Source organism: Chlamydotis macqueenii, chromosome 2 (assembly GCF_036417535.1).
Source record: "Chlamydotis macqueenii isolate bChlMac1 chromosome 2, bChlMac1.mat, whole genome shotgun sequence".
Classification (NCBI taxonomy): Eukaryota; Metazoa; Chordata; class Aves; order Otidiformes; family Otididae; genus Chlamydotis; species Chlamydotis macqueenii.
In genome coordinates, this window is record NC_141557.1 from 24,714,637 (window position 1) to 24,738,958 (window position 24,322).

Below are 24,322 nucleotides of genomic sequence, written 5' to 3' on the forward strand. Positions count from 1 at the left end.
TATACTGTATATCTGTCGTAGTTCAGCCCCAATCAGGACCAGACTATGCAGTCTCTTTCTCACACCCCCCACCCTCCGAGAGAACAGGGAGAGATAATATAAGAAAAAATGGTTCAAGGTTTGATATAAGGACGGGGAGAAATCCTTAAAGTTACTGTTAGGGCAAAACAGACTAAACTTGGGGAAAACTATTCATTTATTACTAAAACTAGCAGGAGAATGAGATAGAGAACAAGATAACCTCCCTCCACGAATCTCCCTCTTCCCGGGCTTAACATTATCTCTACCACCTTCCCACCCTGAGCGGCATAGAGGGGAAGAGGGAATGGGGGTCGCAGTCAGTTCATCACAAGTTGTTTTACGCCGCTGCTTCATTGTTGGGGGAAGAACAACTCGCATTCCTCCCCTGCTCCATTGTGGGGTCCCATTCACGCACCACAGTCCTTCATGAAACTGCTCTGGCATGGATCATCTCTTCCATGGGGTGCAGTCCCTCCAGAACAGCTGCCCCACGGGCCACTGCCGCCTTCAGGCATCCACCTCCCCCAGTGTGGGGTCCTTCACAGGCTGCAGGTGGATCTCTGCTCTTCCGTGGACCTCCATGGGCTGCAGGGGGACAACCTGCTCCACCATGGTTATCAATACAGGCTGCAGGGGAATCTTGGCCAGGAGCTGCATTACTCCTCCCCCTCCTTCTGAACTGACCTTGGTGTCTGCAGCTGTTCCCTCTCACAAGAGAAATTCTTCACAACAGGCTGGCAGATGCCTCTCAGAATGTCTTCACATCTCATTCACATCTCATCTCCTCTCCACTTCTTGCAGCTGGGCTGGGCCAAGTTGGGCCCAGTCGGCCACCTGGCGAGAGGCCAGAGGGTGAGGCCTGCAAAGCCCACAAGGCTCATGCCTCCCCCTCTCTGCCCCCACTCAGCTGCTTCACATCTTCCCCCTTTTTTTTTTTCTGTTTTCCCCTACTTAAATACGTTATCACAGAGGCATTATCACGGGACATTCTGCTACCAATTGGCTTGGCCTTGGCCAGCAGCAGGTCCGCCCTAGGCCCGGCCGAGTCCACTGAACAAAAGGGAACGACTTCTAGCAGTTTTCTACAGAAGCTACCACCTTAGCCCCCCCGCCCGCCCCCCCCGCTAAACAAAACCAGAACAATATCCAAGCAATTCTCTGTTAAAAATTGTATTAATTTGTTTCTTGGAATGAACAAACAAGTATTATTATTGCAATCTTGTCCTGTGTGTCTCATACTATAACCTATTTCATAATTCACTGAAGAATCACATTTAGCTGGAGTAACAGAAGTAAGTTCTATTTATTCAGTAGCTTTTACAGTAAAGAAAAACTGAAACTTAGTAATAGTTTCAAGTTGCTCCTATTTTTACTATACCATGAAGAACAGTGGAGAAAATCCTCTTTCAACAGTATTCCACTTGGAGTTACAGCTTACGAGTTTCCTGGAAAGTGTTCTGTTCAAATGCCATACTGCTCTGTTAAAAAAAAAAAAAAAAAAAAAAAAACAACAAAAAAAAACCCCCAAAACCAATTAACTTAAGAATTTAAATTTAATCAGAAAAGATGCTAAATGGAAATGTGTAAGCAGTGATGGTCTTTATACTTAGGCTACCTCTTGCTTTTTAGCTTAGAAAAGGTAAATTCCAGAGCATTAATGTCATCACTGAGAAACGAGTCAGAACATTCAAAGTTACAACTGAAAGGGAAATTCTGATTGTACAGAGTAGAAATACTCTCCACAGTTGAGCTTAACACTGAGCAAATCAGCATGCTCTAAACTGCCATCTTCAAAAAAAAAACAAAAAAACAACCCCCAAGTGAATTGAATTAGATGTTATTAGAAACCAGCAGTGCCACACTGAGATGAGTAACACTCAAGGTATTTTTTTTTCAGAAAGTTACCAGCCTCTCCCAAAAGAGGCTGTAAGTGAGATGGCAGTGTTGCCAGTAATGCTGAAGAAAGAAAAATAAAAGTTGTATTCCTGGAGAGCTTTTGGCTACACAATTCAAGAAAATGGTCTCATTTTCTTAGTCTGAGAGGGTGCTCATTGAGGATCATTCCTTATGATGATATCAAGCAGCCTGTTTGGCTGTATAAGGAAGGTGCTGTGAAAGGTAGGTAGGAACTCAGCACACGCATACCTCAACTGAAGCATTTAGTTGACTTCAGCAGGCCCCATGTAATGACAGTTAATACCACCATACATCTCCTTATCAACAGTACAGAAAGTATTTGCACTTTTTTTTTTAAACTCAGTGTTGATGTACCTTTATGTCTGGCAAACATGGTCCAAAGGCTTCTAAGAGAAGATTTTCATCTCTGACCGCTTTTTCAAAGTCCATAAAAGAAAGCTTGCCATCATGATCATAGTCCTATAAAAGGAAGGGAACTCTTCAGCAAAGAGTTGCTTGCAGCAATTTTATTTTTGTTTAACAGACATTTTACTCATATGGATTCTATTTTTAGTTTGACTGTATGCAAAAATCATTTTATTTGGGCCATCAGTCTCTGCTCAGACAAGATCTGTATCATTTGCCTCTACCGAAGGCATAAATGGTGGAGCAAGCTCAACTATGTCATACAGCTTTGCTAACAGAATTCCAGGAAAGGCAAAACTTTAACATGGGAAGAGGCTGAGCTGAGAACAGCACAGACAAATCTCAAGCACAGTTGCACTGAGATAAATTAAAAGTAGGAGAAAATGTTAGGATATATTCTGTATATGTATTTACATCATGAGTGTACCTACACTATCCATGAGGCTGGGAATGCTTCACCCTAGTGGTTTCTATAGCGGGCATATGTGTGCCCTGTCTTTTTCATGTACAGCACCCAGAAGCATACAGTGGAGTATGCTGATGCCAGCTCACTTCTTTCATAGTGCAGCATAGCAGAATATTCCTCTGGGGAAAAGTATCCTTGTGGTTTTGGTATTTCTGCAATTTGAAAACCTCCTATTTCTACAGACATGGCAGCTTAAAATGCTAACAAAAGCTATGGTGAGCTTAAATACTTCTTTAAACCATATAAAATAAAGACTTTAAGTGAAGCTTGATGAGTAGATATTACTAGAGTTCAAAGCACAAGGCCAAATAAAAACTTTTGAAGATCAAAGCCATGGAACCATCATAGTTGGTGAACATGCAGGAAGCACAGGTTCTAATGGCCGGAAGAGCAGAGGCAAGGAGCTATGCAGACAGATTCCTGAACAGGAAAACTTGCCACTGGATGCTTAGGAGAAACAGAAGTGGCCAGGTACGCTCTGCCTGTTACACTCCTCAGCACAAGGGAGAGCATAACCATGTTCATTACAGATGCCTCCAAGTATGAAAATGGTTATCATGGGACTGGACATATGCTTAGTCACAACGCAGCTGTACCTACAAGTAACTGCTCAAAGAGTAATTTTTTTTCTTTGAGTGATGGACTCCACAAACACATTTTTGGATATCTAATAATTAGTTGTTTAGTTATTTGAGATGGGCAGCAATATCCTACTTGGAGAACTGCCTAGCAGCCAAATCAGATCTGGACATTCTTCAAACACATATCAGTGCTTTATTAAGTTCTCATGGAAAAACTGAAACAGGATTATGTATGTGATTACTTTAAAATATGTTCTAACACATCTGAAGATTTCATTATGTCTAGAGAATACTGCTTGTGCCTGTCCTAGCACAGCCCACTTATCAACTGCCCAGAACATGAGGGCATTCATTTGGGATGCAACCTGCAGGAAAGCTGAGCACCTAGACACTCCAAAGATAACAAATTGCTGAGTAACAGCTTGTTTGTGTATAGACATGTGTGTATAGACACATACATATGCTAGTTTATACATAAAGTTTAGAATACATTCATGTAACAAATTAATAGTTTTGTGTGAGGATACTGGACTGGGACTCATCAGATCTGGGTTATATTTCTGGCTTTACTTAGGACACCTCTTTATCACAAGTATGTAACTAACTCTGTGGCTCAGAATCCCACTGTAAATCAGACACAGTATTTTTTTTACCTCATAGGAATGTTCTAAGGTTCAGTTAATGAATGTTTGAAAAACACTCAAGTATCACAATGAGTAAGTACTTGCCATTTTCTTCAGTACTATGTCTACCAAGTCCTTAATTCCCTCATCAGGATCTTCTTCTGATGGGTGTTTGAGAAGGCTGTTTTTCAGCATTTGAAACATTTCCTCTCTTGCAATGTATCCATCACCATTCAGGTCATAAACCTCAAAACAGTCTTTTTGAAAGATAAATCAATTTAAAGTTCATACAAACTATATTACACACCATTAAAGCTGTCTGTTACCTATAGACAGAAAATGTGAATTGTGTGTTGTACACAGCATATCTATTGAGCCACATTTATCATATATAATATTTATCTATGAAATATATGTATCACATATGAGTATCTGCCTAATTCCTCTTCTAATTGTTTCTAACTCCCTGGAATCAGAAATCTATGACCACAGTAAACTTTACTCTCCTTCACAAAACTTATTTAAACAAACAAAACTCTTTCAGTTCTGGAACACAAGAGTTATTTTTCTGTCAAAGACTAAGCCTACAGTGAAAAATCGTACTGGCATAGGCTTATGACAGACAACACTGTAAAGCACTACACCGTAGTATATTCTACAGTGCTTACAGCAGGGCTGCGTATTCCACTGCTTGTGGTTTTACTGACCAATTGTGGAATTACATCCTGGGCGCACATTCCAGTGCTGCGACATCCCAGGCCACCTTCCAGATGAATTTACGTAGTGCATTAGGGATGGCTGCTGCTGCAACCTGGGAACTATGGAAACAACGTGCTATCATTCTTCTTTTTCTGTTACACGTTTTTTTCCCCACATCCTCTTCCTGCTTCTTAAAATTCTAGAGTTTTTGCTATTTTTTTCTCTCCTAGCTTTCTCCATCATTAATGTGGCAGTTCTCACAACCATCTTAAAAACAGACTCAGTTTTTCAATTTATGCTTCCAAGCTGAAGAACTGCTGGAATGTTCACAGCTGCTGCTGTGACCCCATTGTGTCAGTAAATAAATATTGGCACAGGTCTTGCTTGCCTTGAGACTGTGTTATTTAGCCAAAATCACCCTTGAGCTACATCTGCTTCTTTCTAGTTCTGTGTGTGAATATAAAAACATATATTCTGTCAAAATTGTATAGTGTAGAACAAGCTTCAATTCAACTGCTAGATTTGGCAGCAACAAAATAAGGTGGCAGCTATGATAATGGCAGTTTACATAGAAAAACATCTGCCTCAGAGAAGCCATTTCAGAACTCAGTTTCATCACATTGAACTATACAATTACCAAATACTTTATGAGTAACTACTGAATTATAACAAAAGTAACATGTAATTTGGTAGTCATGGTTACTACTAAATACTAGCACACAGATAAACCTTACATTTAATCCTTTCTTCCAATGTCCCCCGCAGAAATACTGATAAGCCTTCCACCCATTCCACCACAGTGATGCAGCCATCGTTGTCTCTATCAAAAGTGCGGAACACTGGGAAGTGTATTAGATAAATTTTAAATTTATATAATAGGGGAACACAAAGGAATATGGAAATATTATGACAACGTAAACCTTCTTCTCCCTTCCCTGAAATACGAAACTTTCAATCTTGTGGCTTCACTATTCATACAGCCTGTAATACAGAACTTCAAACCCAAGATATAATTCAAAGCATCAAGTAACATCTATACTAATTCATATTTTACAATTCTAATTAGTAAGTTGGCTACAGGAATACCTCTACATTCAGAGCCAAGCAGTTTTGAATTGGAAAACAACAGGTTTGCTTTTGCAAAGTGAAATCAGCCCCCTTACATTAAAATAATTTTTAAGAATGTGTCCCTGAAAGGTATCTTCCAAGACACACTTGCCATAAAAAACTTGCAAGAAGTTTTTCTTTTATGGCATTTAAATACCCCTCCTGCTAGGGAACAGGAGAAGGTTGAACCAAGGGATGGCTCTTGGCAGCCTGACAGTGAAAAGGATGTCAAGAGGCATGAGGACTCATGCCTCCTTGTGGTCCTCTAGACACCTGTACATCAGAGATCATTCACACAACTTTCACAGCAACTGCAAATGAGTCTCTCACGTTACGAATCTGTGAAATCGCCGTACGAGCAAAGGCGATTAGCTCATTACTCTCATCTCCCTGCATGGTCGGCCTAATCCCTTCAGTGCTGTTCACAGCACCTCTACTGACTCTAACAAAACGCCTTTCTGGGATCTCCATGCCCGAGACGGAGCTGCCCGCCAGCAGCAGTGACTGCAGCACCCAGAGAACAGAGGGAAGTGACACCATGCTGCTCTCTTCTGTCACGCTACAGTGAGGGGGATAGAAACAGCCATGGGATAGCACTACAGCTGCCTCTGGCTGGTGTCCCTTGTACAAAAGTGTGAGCTATCCGGAACAAAGGGAAAAGTAGTCTGTATAAGGGGAGGGGAAGATACCCTTGCAGGGACAAGATGGCACTATTTTGTCTAGGCATGCTCACCACGTCAACAATGTGAAACTAAAACCTTACATCTTTTTCAGACCTATCAGTCTCACCCCTGTCCATGAGGATGTCATCCGTCATGCCAAAGGCGCAGTGCAGAGTGTCTCTGAACATGTGACGGTCGAAGCCCGCTGCAGGAGAATCGTTGCTGGACTTGGCCATCAGCGCGTCGAAGAGCTTGATGAGACGTTCCACTTCGCTGCTATTAACTGCCCAGGTTGAAACACAAGTGGACATGGTTTAGAACTCCAGCTGGGAAAAACATACAGCAGGCCCAGGGACCCTACAGGGCCCGCACCCTCCGGGCATCACTTGATACCTCACGGGCATCAAACCCATGCCCCCACACCCCTTCCCCCCATACCCTCCATTCCCATGCCCCCACACCCCTTCCCCCCATACCCTCCGTTCGGGAGGTGCCCCCTCGGGGGGTGGGTGGCAAACTGAGACACAGAACGAGGACAGGGACAACAGGAGGCGGGAGGGAGCAGCGAAGGGCGCGGCTCCCGCAGCCCACCGCCCCGCCGAGGCGGCCGGACCGTGAGTGGGTGGGGGGGCCGTGTGCGGAGAGCCCCGCCGCCCCCAGACTCACAGTGCTTGGCGGATCGGGCCAGCGCGTCCGCCAGCTGCGGCAGCCTCCTCCGCCTCATGGCGGCGGCCGCGCCGCTCCCCTGGCAACGCGGGCGGGGCGGCCGCGGGCCCGGCCAGGCCGCGCCGGGTGGCGGCACCGGCGGGACAGAGGTAAATACACAGATACAGGGGCAGGGCAAAGAGCAACGTTACCATACATTAAAAAACTGGAGTTGCAGAAAATAAATTAACTGGATGTCAAACGTCTGAAGTGTTCCTGGAAAGAAGGGCTAAAAATTAAATAATACGTGCAGTACAGTTTGTCCACCTGCTGTCAGAAATCTATTAAAATACTTTTATTCCCACATTGCTCATTTTCTACATCTGTAGATACGGAACATGCCCGTAAGGTGCCTGGTGCCACCTCCATCCCACCTCACCTTCTCATCAGCCCAGCCTGGCAAACGGGGAAAGCTGAAGGGCTGTGACCAGACTTTACTCTTCCTTCAGGAAAACAGACGATGCAACAGGAGTCACAATGTATTTGTTAATGTATTGAAAACAGAAACATTTCACTGTGAGTGTTAAAAGCAGCTTTGTCGTTAGCCAGCAAAGCCTCTCGAGCACCTATGCCACTTCCAAAACATGACAGCAGCACGCGAAGCACACAGCTGACCAGCACAGAGAGATCTATTCAGACAATTAAAAGGATATACCAGCTTATGTATATGGAAGACGGGGGCTCTCATTTCCATTTTTATTTCTTTCTGTTGCAGATCGTTGTGTAAAAGTCAAATTAGGTATCATACAGGACAGAGCAGTTATGCTATGGTCCATTACAAGTTCTTTTACCGAAACTGCAATGTCACAACTTAAAACAGAACCCCAATAAAACCAAACACAAACCCCACACAAACCCCTACTGTTCACCCATCTTTATTTTAACCTGACAAAACAGCGTCTAGAATCAGTAGCATCAAACCCAACAGTGTAAAATACTTGATCAAAATATTCTTATGATGGTTTAGAGGGACACTGCTGTAACTCAATGGTTGTATTTTCCCCAAAAACTTGAAGTTAATTCCTCTGTAGAATGGTAATAGGAAATAATATTTCTCTCTCATTTTGTAGTTATGGTTTGCAGACCAATAACCAAGGTCTTAAAGATCTTGAAATTCTTGGCAATAAAATAAAATATTTGAAACATCCATATGTACAATGGGTACTTCAATGGAAGATATAATGACAACTGAATGTAAAAACTAAAATTGAACGGTTGCTTGTTTTTTCGCGTGCACATTTCATTTATAAAAGCTTTTTGTCAATTTCTAAAGCAACTAATTTTAACTAAAACAGCTTTATGATTTAGGTTAACATTCTGTAGCCCTCAAGTACAAAAATAGAAATACAAACTGTTTAAACAGTATCTTTAATGAGATTCTGGCAGTAGTTTTTTTTAATCTAACAAGACACATCACGTAACAGGTCTGCCACTGAACTTGCTTAGAGTAAAATCAGCTTCAATATGAAGCTGTTAAGGTATCAAAACCCTGCTTTTTACATGCTAAATATCTTCAGCAAGTGTGCACTTAAACACAGCAATGAACTTAACTATGAGAATAACTAAATACATACATGGAACTCTGCATGTGGAACGTAATTCATAGAACTTGTTACAACAAATGATTACCTGCATTTTGTTAATTTAAAAATGGTACAAATCATGCAAAACAATTCTAAAGATAACGCAAAGAAAGCTACCAGTGTCTGGAAGAAGTGTTCAACTTAGCCAAAATTACATTAAATGAAATAAGCATATTTACCAGCAAAGATCTATCGCTATTTCAAAAAAGCAGAGGTAAAATCTTCAGGTTTTGAATGTCAGTTATACTGCAAAATGTCATTGCTCTTGCTTAATGCAGAAGCACATGCTTAGGAGCCCAGAACCGCTTATTCAGAAAAAGTCTGCTGACAATAGTTCTGGCTTCCCTAGAATCAGAGATGCTGCATGGACTAAAAATAGCAGAGATTTGCAAGAATCAAAGGCAAAGGCACCCTATTCAGTTAGCCAAAACGGTAGCATTCCCTTTCTCATAAGCATGAAGATGGTAATGGGGCAGATGATAAACATTTCTACAAAGGCAGCATTTTAAATGTTATCATTAAATTCTCAATTTGCAAATGCCATTAGCAGACACCAGCTTGTAATAGTTTATGTGTAATATTAACCTGCAGGATGAACTTGGGATTTCATTTGTCCTGATTTACAAATAAAGACTACTACTAATGCTTTAAAGGACTACTTTTACTATCTAAAAAGTTCAAATTGTTATTTTCCAATATTTTACACCTCAGCTGGACTACCATCTCATATTGTTTCAAACATCTAACACTGCCTACTGGAATTTTATAAGAGTTGTACCTCATGTATTAAGCAGCAGGCAATAACAATGGTCTTTCCCAGCACAGTTGCATCTGGCTGGCTACTGAAAGATTAGGAGTATTTCTAAAACACAGGAAAACTCATGCAGTTTGGTAAAGTTTGCTGTCATTTCACAGTTTAAGTTTCCTTTAGTCATTGCACTTCTGTTGATAGTCTTGTTTTTCAAAAAATATTATTCTGAATTCGAATTTGAACCAGCAATCTTCTTTTTCTTCTTTTTACCATGTTTCTTGTGCTTCTTTCTCTTTTTTGTTTTATCCTAAAAAACAAACAAACAATTAAATGGAAGTTATTGTATAATGAAATTCCCATCTATTAAATTTTGCTAATGCAAAATGACAGCACAGAAAGGATATCTTTACAAAGACATTTCAAAAGAGATTTCTATAAAAGCCTATTGAGAAATCACAAAAAGAGAATTAGTATTTTAGACAGTAACTACCACTATTACGAGCAGTCTTCAATTTATCTCCACCATGGTCTGGCTATTTTGCACCTCTCATCACTATCACTATTACATTTCCCAATCTCTTAAATGATTTTTCAGTGATTTATAGATCTCTGAGGAAGTAATAAAGAAGTGCTTTGACAAGCAGTGACATCTTATGTATGTGGGAATAAGTAGGATGTTTACATATTTTTAAAGTAAGCGCTTATATTTACTGTGCAAAATTAAATAGTTCAATTACACTTGGCTAGAATCTCCAGCACTTGCACCTCATTTAAAATAAAAGAATTATCATCTCAATTGCGAATACAAATACACCCAATTAACCCTACTGGATTCAGTCTGAAGTTATTATCCAGATCACTGTAATAAGAAGCTCAGAGATACAATCTTGTCTTTTTGCAAGCAGAATTTCAACTGGAATTCTTGAATAGGTGTAACATTACGTAAACAATATTCCTACAAAAGCTCTGTTTTATACATATTACTTACACACACAATTATTCTAAGAAATCACAATCAGTCACTAGAAATTTTATGGCAAACAGTTTATATTATTATGAAGAAACAAACAAATTCAACGGAAATTTTGTATTGAGTATCACTGATACTCCTATGCTTGCATTTTATGGCGACTAATAAAAGCCTTCCCTTTGCGCTCACTCACCTAGACAACCGAGATCCCTAATTAGGAACACTGTTGCTGACAGGGGAAACAAAGATACACAGACATCTTGAGCTGGTGTTTCAGATCTCAAAAATCACTATACTCTTAACTGAGGTGCCTCAGGTACATGTGATGAATCTGGGTTCTATGTAAATCACTGCTGAACCTTCCTCTCACTTGTACCAACAGAAACAAATCAACAAAACTGAGAAAAGTAACAGGTTGCTGACAGCTTTTTATGTGGCTGGGGGAAGAACTGTATTAGTATATATGTTGCAGTGATTACATCCTAAGGCCCTTTTCATGATCTGGCAGAGGGGGCTTACCAAGGAAGAATTACACACCACACTAACAAAGGAAGAGCACTGATGCTGGCGTGACAAACTGCTACCCTGCCCAATGCTATACAGGTATTAATAGTTCTGGTAGGTTGATACAGAGTAAAATACATGCTCCAATAAGTGTTAAAGTTACTTAAATCTCAAATCATGTATATCTACATAGCTAAAATAGTAACAAATTCTTCCTTTAACTCAACAATTGAAGTGACTTCAGCAGGTAGATAGAGAAATTGTTAATTAAGATTCATGTGACAGTTGAATTTGGCTATAAAAACATCTGTATCACTGAAAAATATGAAATTGGAAATTAAACAAGTATAGAGTATTTACATTCTAAAACTACAGTATGAGTAAGAAGGATACTTGCTGTTTTATCTTTTTCCTCATTGCTTTTCTTCTTTTTCGCCTGCACCTGAAAAAAAAAATATTAAATGTAATGGGAAAGCAGCTTTGGAAATGTTTTAAATAAAAGTTTGAGCTTTTGTTGCATATAAATGAATGATGGCACAACAGTGGTAGAACATATTGAACTATAACCCACGAAGAAACACTGTTCAGCTGTGTTATGTTCTAGCACATGCATTACCCTATAAACATCTGATTTGGGAACACACTGTGCTTTTAATACACAGCATAAGAAGAAACAGGAGAGATATAAAGGTAAAATTACTAAGCTAATGAAGTGGTAAAAAATCATAATGAAAAAATGCAACACATTGGAACCTTCCCAAATTTTGTAATCCTACAGGAATACAGATCCTCAAAGCAGATATACACAACGGTGAGAGTAAGATTATTATATCCAAAGTGTTTTAATTCACTGGAAAAGGGAGCCAAAAAATCTTAGCCATCTTGAAATCTGCCAATCTATTGACAAACATCAACAGAGAAGTCTTGTGAAGAACACCACACCAATCACTTAGCCTCATTTCACTGAGCTACAAAATATCCATGAAAAGTTGAAAATTTTCAAGAAAATTAATTCAAAATGGCTTGTAGGTGACAGGACCTGTACTAAACAATTCTTACTAGAAGTTTTTATTAAAGAGAAAAATACAAACAACTTGGATTGTGCTGCAGTCTTAAATTGAACTGTACAGAGCAGAACTGTTTAAACAGTAAATTAAATCTAAGCTAATTCTTTCATTCACTCATGCGAATCAGTAAGCTAAAAGCATTGTAACATCCGAAATTGAGGTTTCACACTGACCTCCTCTGTCTGATCTGATTCTGACGGGGATTCTGATGATAAAGGTCCATCACAACGATCCGCTTTCTTCCTTTTCCTGTGGTGATTTTTGCCTTCCTACACAAAGTAATATATTTGTGAGTAAAGTCAGGTCTTTCAAATGTTATAAAACTTCTGCTTAGAAATAATATTTCAAGCTAATTTTTTAAGTTGTGAAATATTTTTAAATATTGTTGACATCAAACTAATTACTCATAATAAAAAAATTACCCTACCAACTGTTAAAATGCTTTTAGTGGAAATATTCTTTTTCTGCATATTCCTCTCTCCTGTTACCAAGATCCAGCAGACTTCTAAAAGTGAGAGGAACAATACTACAATATAGTCTGTTATTTTAAGTAATAACACACGAAGGAGTAAGTATTTGAAAATAAAACATTTCACCACTTTAAAATACTACTGAGTAAACGAAGATGTCTCAATATATGCATACAAACACTGCAGGTTCAGACTCTTGCTTGGTTGATGAAATTAAAAGAAAAAGCTCCCTCTGTATTTGTGTACAACCAGTACAAGTTGTCCCTGCCAGGTGCACTTCAACACTGCATATATAATCTCAGTATATTTAAAGGACAGTTTGTTGGGGGTTTTTTTGGCTTTTTTTTCCTTAATTTAAAAAAAATTTTTTTTAAGATTTGTAAAAGTTTGAGGCTGCACGAGACTACTCTGATGAGCTACTTTCCCCCATGTCCCTCCCGCTCCCCTTGCTCTGGACCAGGCAAGGTGTTCCTAAGACCAAAGCTACTTTCTTCCATTCGATTTCTAAAGCCAGCAATTGAAGAAAAACTATTGCTAATCATCTTTTTGCTAGGTGGGATCAAACATCTCAGCTGTGCTATTTAGTCTATTGTAGGTGCCTGAATTCTTTCCCAAAAGTACTCACAAAAAGTACACATGGTGCAGCCCCTTAGACACTGGGGATCCTCAGGTAGGGGAGGATCTCTAGTACCCAAATGCCCTTTGCTTTCAGAAGATGTGTGAGGGCACCAGTACAGCTTAACTAAAACTAAGGGGCTATGGTAGACACTTGGTCTTGGAAGAGAAGCTACTCAAAGTTAAAAGGAGTTGGTAGGAAATGGAAGCTCTGTGAAATAGAAGCAGGAGCAAGGGAAAAAAAAAATAAACATATTTGTCTTATGCAATGGAGAATTTGTATGTTAATGTCAATACTGTTGACTGGAGCAGTGGAGGCTGATGTGACGAGAAAGGTAACTGGAGAGAAAGACCAGGGTGGACTCTGAAAGCACTGTTAGTTTACATACGGTAGAAATAACGAAAATTTAAGTAAACAAAATTATTTGCATTAAACATAATGGAAGGAAGAAAGTCCTCAGATGTGTGTACAAAATGGTGAGGTGGTGGAAAGGAGAGAGGGTTTTCATGCTTGGAGAAAAGACAAAATAAGGCAGTTTTCTTAAGCTAATACATTTTTCTCTGCAATTTTTCAAAGCCTTCATAAGTACAATATCTATACTTATGACTACATTTAGATAAATATATCCTCTGCTTGATGTTCCTTCATTTACAGCAACAAGCCAGGATCCTACCAGGCATGCCACTGAAATATCATCACATAATTTTAGCTCAATGTGACTACTCAAGATAAAATCCAAAATACTAGAATGCAGCTGATCTACTACAGCAGCTTAGATAACAAGAACAGACCCAGCAGTTTCCACTAACAATATTAAAACAGGAGCTGAACTCAACTAAAAGACTACCTCAAATCTGGGGTACTGAATACCTTTTGACTATGTAGTTTTCAACAGAACATTTTCATAGGTGTAAACTGAGGCATTCAATTTAAAAAAGAAAAAAAAAAACAACAGCCCCATTATGTACGTAAAATGCAGTTCTGATGTAACTATTTCAAGACTAAAAATACCTTCTCTTTTTCATAATCTTCTTTTGACCTTTTCTTTTTTGTGCTGTCCTAAATAGAAAGAAAAAGAAAAAAAACCATGGAAAAATTATTTCAGGAAAAAAGTAGAAATGACAAAAGCAATCTGACCTATTGTCTTTTTCTGTTTATTGAAGGTTGTTCTTCAAAGTTGTTCTTTCTACCTTGCAGTTAATAGGAAAAATATTAAAAAGCCATAATTTTGATGCAGCTGCTAATTTCCTGAATCAGCAGGGTGAAAAGGTCTGTATTGAATCAGGTAATAGAGTACTTGCAGTACACGTAGAGACCCTCTGAAAAGGATACCAGCTATCACTACTGTAACCACATATAACATGTGTCGAACATATGACAGTCTGGAGTCTTATTCTCTACCCATGCCCACCTCCGCTGATCAGGCAGGGGTAAAGGAGGTATTTCCATGGAGTTTTTTGCCTTCCAGTTTCAGCAGTAAGGGTATCTCTGTGTCCCTTTATGTAGTAAAAGTTTTCAAACTCCTGTTAGTACAAACTCACAGGTGTACGCAAACAGTGATTCATCACAATTTATACCACGCTCAATTAGGAACCCCAGTGAAAGCCTCTGATAAAGTCTACACAGAGAATCTTAACAACACGCTGCATTAAAAATATTTAGGCAAGAAGTACAGTTCGTATCCACTGTAACACAGAAAAATGCTAACATAACAAATTGCCTCATAAATCTTCTCTATTTTTTTTGCTCATTCAGAAAGCCTGCATATCTACATTGCACTACTTTCAGAAAAAGAGGAAGACACCTTGAATTTAATACATATGTCAGAAAGGCTCAGTTCTCCAACAGGAAACTACTCAGTTCACAGATATTTAGACAAGCCACTGATTTCCTGGCCATATTTCTGGCCACGGATATCCTACAATATCTGTATTTTCACAGATGGTGTTCAACTAAATTGCATATTCACAGGAGTTTCACAAGACATTTTATTTTTTTAAGTGTTAATGTAATATTAAAACTAAACATTTAAGCAGCACAAAAGCTGCATATGTCTGAATTCAGAAAAATAGCTAAAAAGTGCTGGAATAAAGCATGTTCGTTTTCTAAAGATCAAATTATTTCTGCAAGGCACTGTGGCCAGTGGAGGTAGATTCCTGATTGAATCTGGAAGATACAAGCACAGCTCATCTACAATAAGAATACATTATTTTAAATTTGGAAGATAAAAAAGATATTGATATGCAAAAGTCAGAAATGTTTATGTCTTCACAACACAGACCAAGAAAATTTGCCAAGGGTAACACATCTGCATATTTACCTTGCTTTCTGACTCAGATTCAGAAGTTGAGCTTGCTGAAGATTTCCGTGAGGAGCGATACTTCTTCTTCCTTCTTTTCTTCCCTTGCTTTTTATCCTATCCACAAATATTGTAGGGAAAAAAGAAAAACACAACCCTGAATTTATTCTCACTAGAATTAAAGACTTACATTAAATGTAAAGAATAGGGAACAAAATACACTACAATAGATTCTTTTAGCAGAGGACCTTCGTAACTCTTCTGCATTGAAAAAATGTAAACTGGTGAAAAATCCAGGTTCTCCAGATTCTGTTTATTATCTAGATGTGTGCTGTAGAATCTGATTATCTGTAACAAAGATTTTTGCTAAAAGTAAAAATGGTGTGTTTGCATTTTTATGATTAGATGGGAGATTCTACTGAAAAAGTATACAAGTCAATATTTAAAACAGAAATGGATCCCATTTACAAGCCAGCCACCCAAAACTTATAGTGTTCATCACGAAATTCTTGAACAGATACAGATCTAAAATTCACAACTTTATTATATGTACCAAATGAATAAAACTTAAATCGTTTTATGCAAACCAAGCCCTCAAACAACATTCTAAAATATATTACCAAAATCTGTGTTAAATAAGCCTCATGAACAAAACACGTTAGATTCTAATAAGTTCGTTCTTACCTCATCTTCTGAGTCAGATGAACTGCTGGAAGAATCAGAGCTTGATGAAGAAGAGGAAGATGAAGACAACTTGACCAAACACAACAAAAATTGAAGCTTGTGAGATGCAGCATTTTGTCTGGCAAACAGTCAAAAGTCCATCCAAACACTCCCCTTTAACATTTCTTAATTTGAAAAGTATTATCAATGGAATTTCACTTCGAAGAACCTGGTCTTATAGAGATTTTCTTAAATAAAACTGTAAAAAGTGATTTCTAACATTCTTCATTTAATAATATTTATTTAACACTCTCTTACTCCCTTTCTTTAAGCAGAAGTAAAATTCTCCTTGTATAGAATGCATGCCACCCCTCTCAAATAAAAATCAGTTAATTTAACAGCTAAATTCAAAATTACAGCTATAATCTCTCTTTCCAAGAGAACTTAAATGAGTAATAGGAACAACTCCAAAGCAAAAAAGCTCAAAAAAATGAAAATTTTGCTCACCCTATTAGATTTCTTCTTTTCCTTTTTCTTTTTCTTAAAAATAGAATAAAACCAATGTTACTTTGGCATCATGTTCTTTTGTTGTGCATTTAGATTTCTGTACTTCGATGCTGGCTTTCAAAATGTACTTACAACATTACATATTGGCAGCATCAATGACAAATCCAGTTCCAAATACAGATCGTATGAAATTGAAAATAATTTACCTCCTTCTTTTTGGAGGAACTCTCGTTTCCACCCAGAAATTTCTCCCTGTGTTTTTCCAGTTCTTTCCTCCAATTCTGAGAACAAAATCAAACAGAAACAGTGACATAAGTGTAATTTCCAAAGAGCTTTTTTTTAAGAAACCTTTCTCAAAATCTTGTCCTCTACCTGACATTACAGTTTTCACAAAACCCATAGAAAATAAACAACATATAATCTTAACCAAGGCTATAATGCATTTGATTTTACAGAAGATTAATATTCATCAAATTGCCATGCTAGTTCACACCTTAAATGTTCAAGTTACTTGGATTTAAGAGACTGTCACTTATCTTGAAGGTCATCACTTATGGTATTCTTGCTTTTGTATCACAGTGTTCTTGCTAGATCACTTTGGAAAGCCAGGGCACCCTACCAGAAAAACTACTATTTTGTCTTAGTTTTAAAATAATCTGAAACAAAGTTTCAAGACAAGTTCTCCAGGCTCTTCTTCAATGTATGGGTGTCTCTATTGTTTCTTCTGGGCCTTGTTGGTTTCAATTAGCATATTAAATTATTATACACACCTTCATAGAAATGCTCTTATTTTTGTTAGGCCAAGCACACTGCACAGATGTAAGTCTCCTCTCATTACTCCTTTTCAGTCCCTCAAAAGGTCTCTAGGTCTACCTAAAATCCTACCTTCAAGAGCTCTGAACATTCAACCTGCCCCCACCAGACTGAAAGGCTGCTAGCTTCAATCCGTGCTACTCCTGCTTCCTGTGTCAGACACATCGTGTGCTCCCTTCTTTATTATTATTATTATCATCCTCCCTTTCCTCACAATGAAGCTGTATTGGTACTGTATTGGCAAAGCAACAATAATCACGTATTGTGCTGAAGGGACAGAAATATGAGGAATTAAGTAAGATTATACCTGTGCAATGCAGTATGATACACAAATCCCCAAGTCAGCATGCTGTGAATTAGCTGAACAGTGCTCCTGAGAGACATGGCAGATCAGCCAGGACACAGCGCTGCGTGTAATATCTTTCCACGGTTCAAGGCAGCATCTACGCAATATTGCAGCGGGGTGTGCAGTTTGATACAGGAGCAACCTAGAGCTACCTGAGGGGTCTCTAGCAACAGCCTGTGCTTTATTAGGTAGGCGTTCTCTTTAAATTATTTTAAGACTGTGCTAGTGTTATGTTTTAAACAAAACAGCACAACAAACATCTGTCAGTAAAGCAGGATAGACAGCACCTCCTTCAGAGACTTGTAATCTTGTCAACTGTTCAGAGATCTGTCCTTAGGAGCTTTAGGAAGAACTCATGGCCTGATCACAATTCCCTGCATCCCTTCCTACCATACTGAAAGGCTGTTATCTTCTATCCATGCCGCTTTCAATTCTTTCACAATAAAGCAAAGATAAAAGCCACAAAAGACTTGATAAAAGTACTTGATTAAAAAAACCTCACAAAGCACAGAACAACCGGTACTCTCAGAATACCATTCCATGACCCTCCAAATACTGGTATAACTTCTTAGAAAAAAAGGTACAGCAAGAGTATTATGGGTACTATGCCCTTCCAGTAACAAAGAAGGAGCATAATCTACTTCAACCAGAAACTCACACAATGAAGACTCCTGCTTGAAGCTTATCTCAAGATACCAGAGCCCAAGGAGGAACAGGAACAGTTAAATTCATTGTATATTGATTTCTTCCTATGTATACAACTGGAGTTATACATGAAATTTTCTTATGCTGTGCTGATCTCCAGTACGTACTGAACACAAGCATCAGAACAGTTGCATTTATAGTAGGGAAACAGCATGGAATGTAATCAGCTTAGGATAAGAAAGAAGTGGTTCATAGTCCTATCTGTATATTGAAGGTCATTCTTTGTGCCTTCTCCCATATTAATATTACGTGTACATTCCTTGCCAAAGATGCCCGTTTCCAGTAGTACACCTCTTTCCGATATATTTGGATTGTATAACCTTAAACAAGTGAAGGTTGGCACAACAGACTTTGGTTTCTCATACCGAAAATGCACAGTTTCATTTATTAATATAAACATACACATTCATAAAACCACATTTACATTTATGAAAAGTTCAAGTTTTATTCAGCAGCAATTTTCAAAACTTTTTATATAGTGTTTCTCTGAACTGAGAGTAGCTCTTCATTGGTGAAGTGGTAACCTTAACTTCCGACACAAATGAAACGAAACATTAACTCATTAAAAGCTTGACTGAAGTTAAATATTATGGGTACTTGGTGCTGTTAATGATAATAAAAGTAGCATATAAGATAAGAAGAAACAAGTATCAACATACTAATAACATTACTAACCTCGTTCATCTTTTCTTCAAACTCAGCCAAAGCCCTGGATCCTTTCTTCTTCTTTTCTAGTTGCTCTTTCACTTCTTCCCTACATAAAAAGGATGATAAATCACAATTTTCACAATTAAAAATACCTTCTTCAGTGTCTAAGTTTTACTAGGGTTTTTTGAAGTTCAGCTTTGGCTGAACTTCCAACAGAAAGAATAATGAAAGCATCTTAGATGTTATGCATATCATAACCTAACACTAATAACTTAAATACAGTAGCTAAATTCCTCTGAAAGATCTAAAGCTAACTTTGCAATTAGGTAACTTTTTCTCTAATGTCTTATGAGAGGAGGCAAAACTGACTGAACATAAACTAAGTTGTTGATAATATCTCAAAGTGATGATTTTGTTGGATAGGGTAAACTGTGTTCTAAGAATATACCAGCAAAAAATATTACTTTGTTTGAAAATTAAATATATCTGCAGGCTTTAGGTATGAGGATTTGTGAAAGGTAAAATGACCAATGTCCTCCTCTTCTGAGAAACTGCTGCAAGAATATTTGAAGACAAATGAGAAACATGCATTTCAAAATGATATACTATTGTTCTTAAAAGAGGAGATTGAATACATATTTAGAAAAGGACAACTTGGCCAGAGAAAAGGAATCTTTCAAAATGTATTACTGAGTATTCTGAGGAGGAGGTAGGTATCAGTGTCATCTTAGTAAGAGGGAACAAATATTTTACTCAGAAGGTCAGACAAATATCACCACTTACCAGGTTGGTCTTGGCCTGTTCAAGTAGTCTTGTATTGTTGGTCCCGAAGTTTGGGCAGGACCTCGCGCTCTGGCCATAGCTATGGGATTCATATAAGCCTTGAATATGAAACAACAAAAAGAAATACAGAATTAATCAGCTGCATTATGATACCAAAATCTGTCCTTTTTATTCTTCACAGAAACTTTTTTTCACTCACTGAAAAATAATTCTGACTTGTTCTAAAATGTAAACTATTTAACTAAACCAAGTTGATTCGGTCTGGCAGAAAAGCTCAGGTAAGTGCTTTAAATTTGAGTTATACTGTGGCAGAAAGAACTCATCCACAAAGAGACCATGGTTCCTTACAATAATTCCCCTCCTTGAGCAATGATTTTGCAAACCGAGTACAGTATCATGATTGCTGAAATATTCTGCCTTGGGATATGGAACATGTAATTAAATTTCAGCTCTTACTTTCTGGGACAACTGATCTTATGCCTTTAGAGTTCTGCTCAAAATTGATGATAGTAGATTCAATAAATTTTGCATTAAGTTTCTTGCTGTAACACCTAAACAAGAAAGAGGTGGTGTTCTGCTACAATTATGCATGTATGAAAATTCTGTGACTTCGGGCTATTTTAAGGAGGATGAAAAATTTTTTAAAAACCGAAAATCAATACCATGAGGTATTCTGCCTTTCAAACCCATACATCCTCTTCATATTCACTTTACAAATGTAATAGGTTACAAAACATTAATTTAAAACCTGGACTCCATAATCCACCCCAGCAATTAATGGAAAAACTCTAATCTAGCAAACAATTCCTCATTTTTTAAAATGCCAATATTTTGCTGATGTGAAAGGGAGGTTACATATACCCTCTTATCTCATGGGCTTTTATCACTATGTCATCCCAACACTTCACAATTTACTTTTGCAAAACATAACACACACTGTTCTTACTGCCCACAGCTTGGAGATGAGGGAAAAAAAAATTGTATAGTCAAAACAATGACTAGCTTTGGTTGTCCAATATGAGATAATTTTTTTTTAAAACTACAACATTTTGTAGATTCAAAGTAAAGACTCAACCATATGTGTAGCTCTTACGTGTCCAACACTGCTTTTTGTCAGGGCACAAAGTAAGCATTCAGAAACCACCATGCACAGCAAGTGAACATTTGTGAAAGCTGTCAAAAGCTGTGGCTGTTGCCTCCCCTCCTGTTCCCCCCAGACGCAGCAGCAGCGGCCACAGCAATGTTGAGTTTCTGGACTGGACCGTGAGCAGGCTGATTGGTGGCTCTTGGGGCTACATTTAGTCCTGGAAGAGGGACTCTTGGCACTGCTTGCAGTGGGGCAGCGGGCTGGAGGGAAGCACTGAGTTTGGCTCACAGTCCATCAGCTGGACCACGCTGAAGAAATCCGAGGACTCTTTCAAGTGGACCATTTTTTGACTTGAGTTGACTTTGCAACTCTAAGGGTGACATTTGCTGCCATTTCTTGGGGCTTTGCTTTGTTGCTTTAATTCACACAAAAAGGCTAACTGACATGGGCAAGTAAATGCTGAGGTATGCCAATTTACACCAGTTTAATCTCAGCTTGGCATCTTCTTTTGTAGCCAGGTGGATGTATGCACTGATGTAGTTATAGCACTTAAAGATACGTATTCAAAATGCTAGAGTTAATCATGTGTTGTATTACAAATCTACAAATGAGTAAGAATTTTGCATTTGAATTCAGCTTTGAGTGGAAAAGGAGCTCCTTCAGCAATGCAGGGAAGTAGTATTTGAACATTGTTTTCATTAAATAAAATTAATTTCAATGTACTAGATCCACTACAGAGAAGACAACAGAAATGTAATTCATTACTTGGCTTACTCCAGTGAACAATGTGAGACAACTCTTTTTGGTTACCAATTCAATAATTTGTATCTGAAAGCTCTAGCCTCTTACGTAATTATTATTCCTAAAAACAAGGTCTCTCACTGCTCTTAAACAAAAATTAGCTACTCTCTTACCTGACCTAACCTGAAATGAACACCCCACTGCCTCCCAGGAAAACCCTCTCCCTACCTGCAGAAGAGGCTACAACTGTCAAATGTTGGTTTTCTACTTCCTCAAATTGACCCCAGAACTACCTAAGAAGCTTTCTCCATTCACTGGCTTCCTTTAACTTTCCAGCAACAAGCACATAATGACTGAATACAGCTCTATATTCCACTATTAGGAAATTTATGTCTTAAAACATATTATTATAATTTCAAACAGGCTTATTTATGAAGAATTACTTTGCCAAACTGCATGTGACTAGCCAGAGAGAACACAAAAATGCACCCTCAATAAAGAAAGTGCTTGTCTGCACATTCATTTTCTTCTTTTGGCAGTTTGCTCCAGCACTTATTAAAAGGTATTTGTTACATAGCTTTCACGCTCATGAAAAGCATAAGGCACCTTCCGTCTGCTAGGGTCCTCTGGGCAAGCAATACAAACTACTGCTGCCTTGCAAGTATCCCGCAGATGTGAAAAAAAAATTAAAAATCCATCTCCAAATAGTCAAAATGATGGTGTATTTAGGAAGGGACATGGGAATGAAGTAACAGGTAGAAAGCTCTACTATGATAACAGAACAGAAGCAAAGGGTCTTACAGTATAACATGTCTGTACTAGCAGCCACCATGGCGTAACAAACCTTATACAGGCATATAAAGATTTGCTGGCATTGGTAGGTGCATCCCATCTGTCCTACTAAAAGAAAATTAATAATAAATAAATAGACACCCAATACACCCAGAAACATTACAAGAGGGCAATACATTTCAAGCACAGGCTGGGTCTTGCAGTCTAATACTGTCAACTCTTTCTCAGTAGACTCCATTATTTTGATGCCTCAACAAGGTAATCAAGGGCACTCAGCTATCCATTTGTACAATGTATACGTCCATCGTGTCTATTACACATTATTCCACCAAGGCAAGCAAAGACAACTCCCTGAATGAATCTGAGTATGAACTCATAGCACATACTAGAAAGAGACAAAGAAAAGGGGGGAAAAAAAGTATTATGACTTGGTTGTGATAATAAAACTCATTAATTGTAAATTTACAATGCCTAAATGAAACATAAGCATAAGGTAAATGGCTAGCTGGTATAAAAGAAGTTTAAAGAAAAACAGGAGGAGGATTGAGCATGCTAACAGCATAAAATTAGGCTTTGCCATCAGGTGCGCAGACGCACATTTTTGGCCTTCTGACCGTTGGCCTCTGAGGTTAGCAGAGCGCTGTGCAAAGCTAAATTTCACATCCTCCCGAACGCCAAGTTTAAGGAAACACGGCGTGGTGACGGTCAAGGGTACTTCAGCGAACGGGGCAGCTCCCACGGGGAACATTTACGGTTTCGTACGGGCCAGGCCGGCATCGCAACCCTCTTCCCTCAGCAGATCACAAAGCTCACGACTGCTGCCGGACCTGACACGGCCACGGGAGGTTCTGCCTGGGAGGCGCGGGCGCACCGGGACAGCCCACTCGGGATTCCCTGGGGGAGCCCACCCCGGCCGGCCGGGTCCGCAGGGCAGGGCCCGCCTTTGTTGTCCTGCGGCCCCGGGCCCCAGCTCTGCCGGCCCCCCCGAGTCCCCACACCGTGTAACGGGCCGGCCCTCGAGTACCCGCCGTGGTGCAGGCCCGGCGGCGCACGGCCCGCTCCTCGCCCCGCTCTGCGAGGCGGCGGCCCCCTTCCACCGCCCGTGGCGGCGGCAGCACGGCAGCGGGCCGGAGAGGCCCGCCTAGGCCGCCGCACCAGCGCAGCTGCCCGGGATGGGGCAGCGCCCAGCTTCCTGGCCAGGGCCCGCCCGAAGGTGCCGCCGCCGCGGCCGCGGCGGATCTCAGCGGCGGCCACCGCGCCGGCCTGGCACCCTCCACTCCCTCCCCGCCGTCACTCACCACCCGGTTGTCCCGCTTCCCCATGGTGCCGCCGAGACCCTACGCCGCCGCTCGCCGTCGCACCGGCCCAGCCTAGGGCCCTCTCCCCGCACCGCAGGCGCGCCGGCCCTCCTCGGCCCCCAGCAGCCGCCGAGCTGCGGGGAGCGGCGATGGCGGCGGCCACGCAGCGCCGCCTGCCGGGGCCGCGACGCCTGGGCGCCGCCGAGTGGCGGCCGGTAGCGCCGCGCGTCAGCTCTGCCCGGCGCTGAGCGGACGGAGCGGTCGGAAGAGGAAGGGCGGGAAGAGAAGAGGAAAGAGTGTGTGTGTGGGGGAGCTCGAATGCAGGCCGTCGGTTGTGGGGGCGGCAATGGCGGGGAGCCGGCGGCGGCCCCGGGACGGGGAGCGTGGTGGTGGGGGTGGCGGTGAGGGGCGGAGGGCAGCGGCAGCGCCCCGGGCGGCCTGTGGGAAGATGGTGCCGGGCTGGCCGTCGTGAGGGAGAGCGGGGGGCAACGGA

The 24,322-nt window shown here is 40.1% G+C and overlaps 2 protein-coding genes across 3 annotated transcripts; both read right to left on the reverse strand.

Moving 5' to 3' along the window:
• Nucleotides 1-1,148: 1,148 nt before the first annotated feature.
• On the reverse strand, nt 1,149-7,738 carry CLXN (calaxin). 2 transcript variants are annotated; one of them, XM_086742319.1, is made up of 6 exons: nt 7,566-7,738; nt 6,609-6,764; nt 5,447-5,551; nt 4,119-4,270; nt 2,293-2,397; nt 1,149-1,499 (listed from the first exon to the last, which is right to left on the reverse strand). In XM_086742319.1, the coding sequence occupies exons 2-6, from the start codon at nt 6,715-6,717 to the stop codon at nt 1,449-1,451; spliced, it is 522 nt and encodes a 173-aa protein (XP_086598445.1). In that variant the 5' UTR covers nt 6,718-6,764; nt 7,566-7,738; the 3' UTR covers nt 1,149-1,448. The 2 variants fall into 2 exon arrangements, with proteins under 2 accessions (XP_086598445.1, XP_086598444.1); XM_086742318.1 differs by lacking the exon at nt 7,566-7,738 and adding an exon at nt 7,148-7,327.
• A 797-nt stretch (nt 7,739-8,535) lies between these two features.
• On the reverse strand, nt 8,536-24,033 carry FAM133B (family with sequence similarity 133 member B). The gene is made up of 11 exons (XM_086742317.1): nt 23,830-24,033; nt 19,912-20,009; nt 19,156-19,234; nt 16,823-16,897; nt 16,617-16,649; nt 16,131-16,199; nt 15,468-15,563; nt 14,159-14,206; nt 12,235-12,330; nt 11,392-11,436; nt 8,536-9,827 (listed from the first exon to the last, which is right to left on the reverse strand). The coding sequence occupies exons 1-11, from the start codon at nt 23,851-23,853 to the stop codon at nt 9,741-9,743; spliced, it is 750 nt and encodes a 249-aa protein (XP_086598443.1). The 5' UTR covers nt 23,854-24,033; the 3' UTR covers nt 8,536-9,740.
• Between the last annotated feature and the right edge of the window lie 289 nt (nt 24,034-24,322).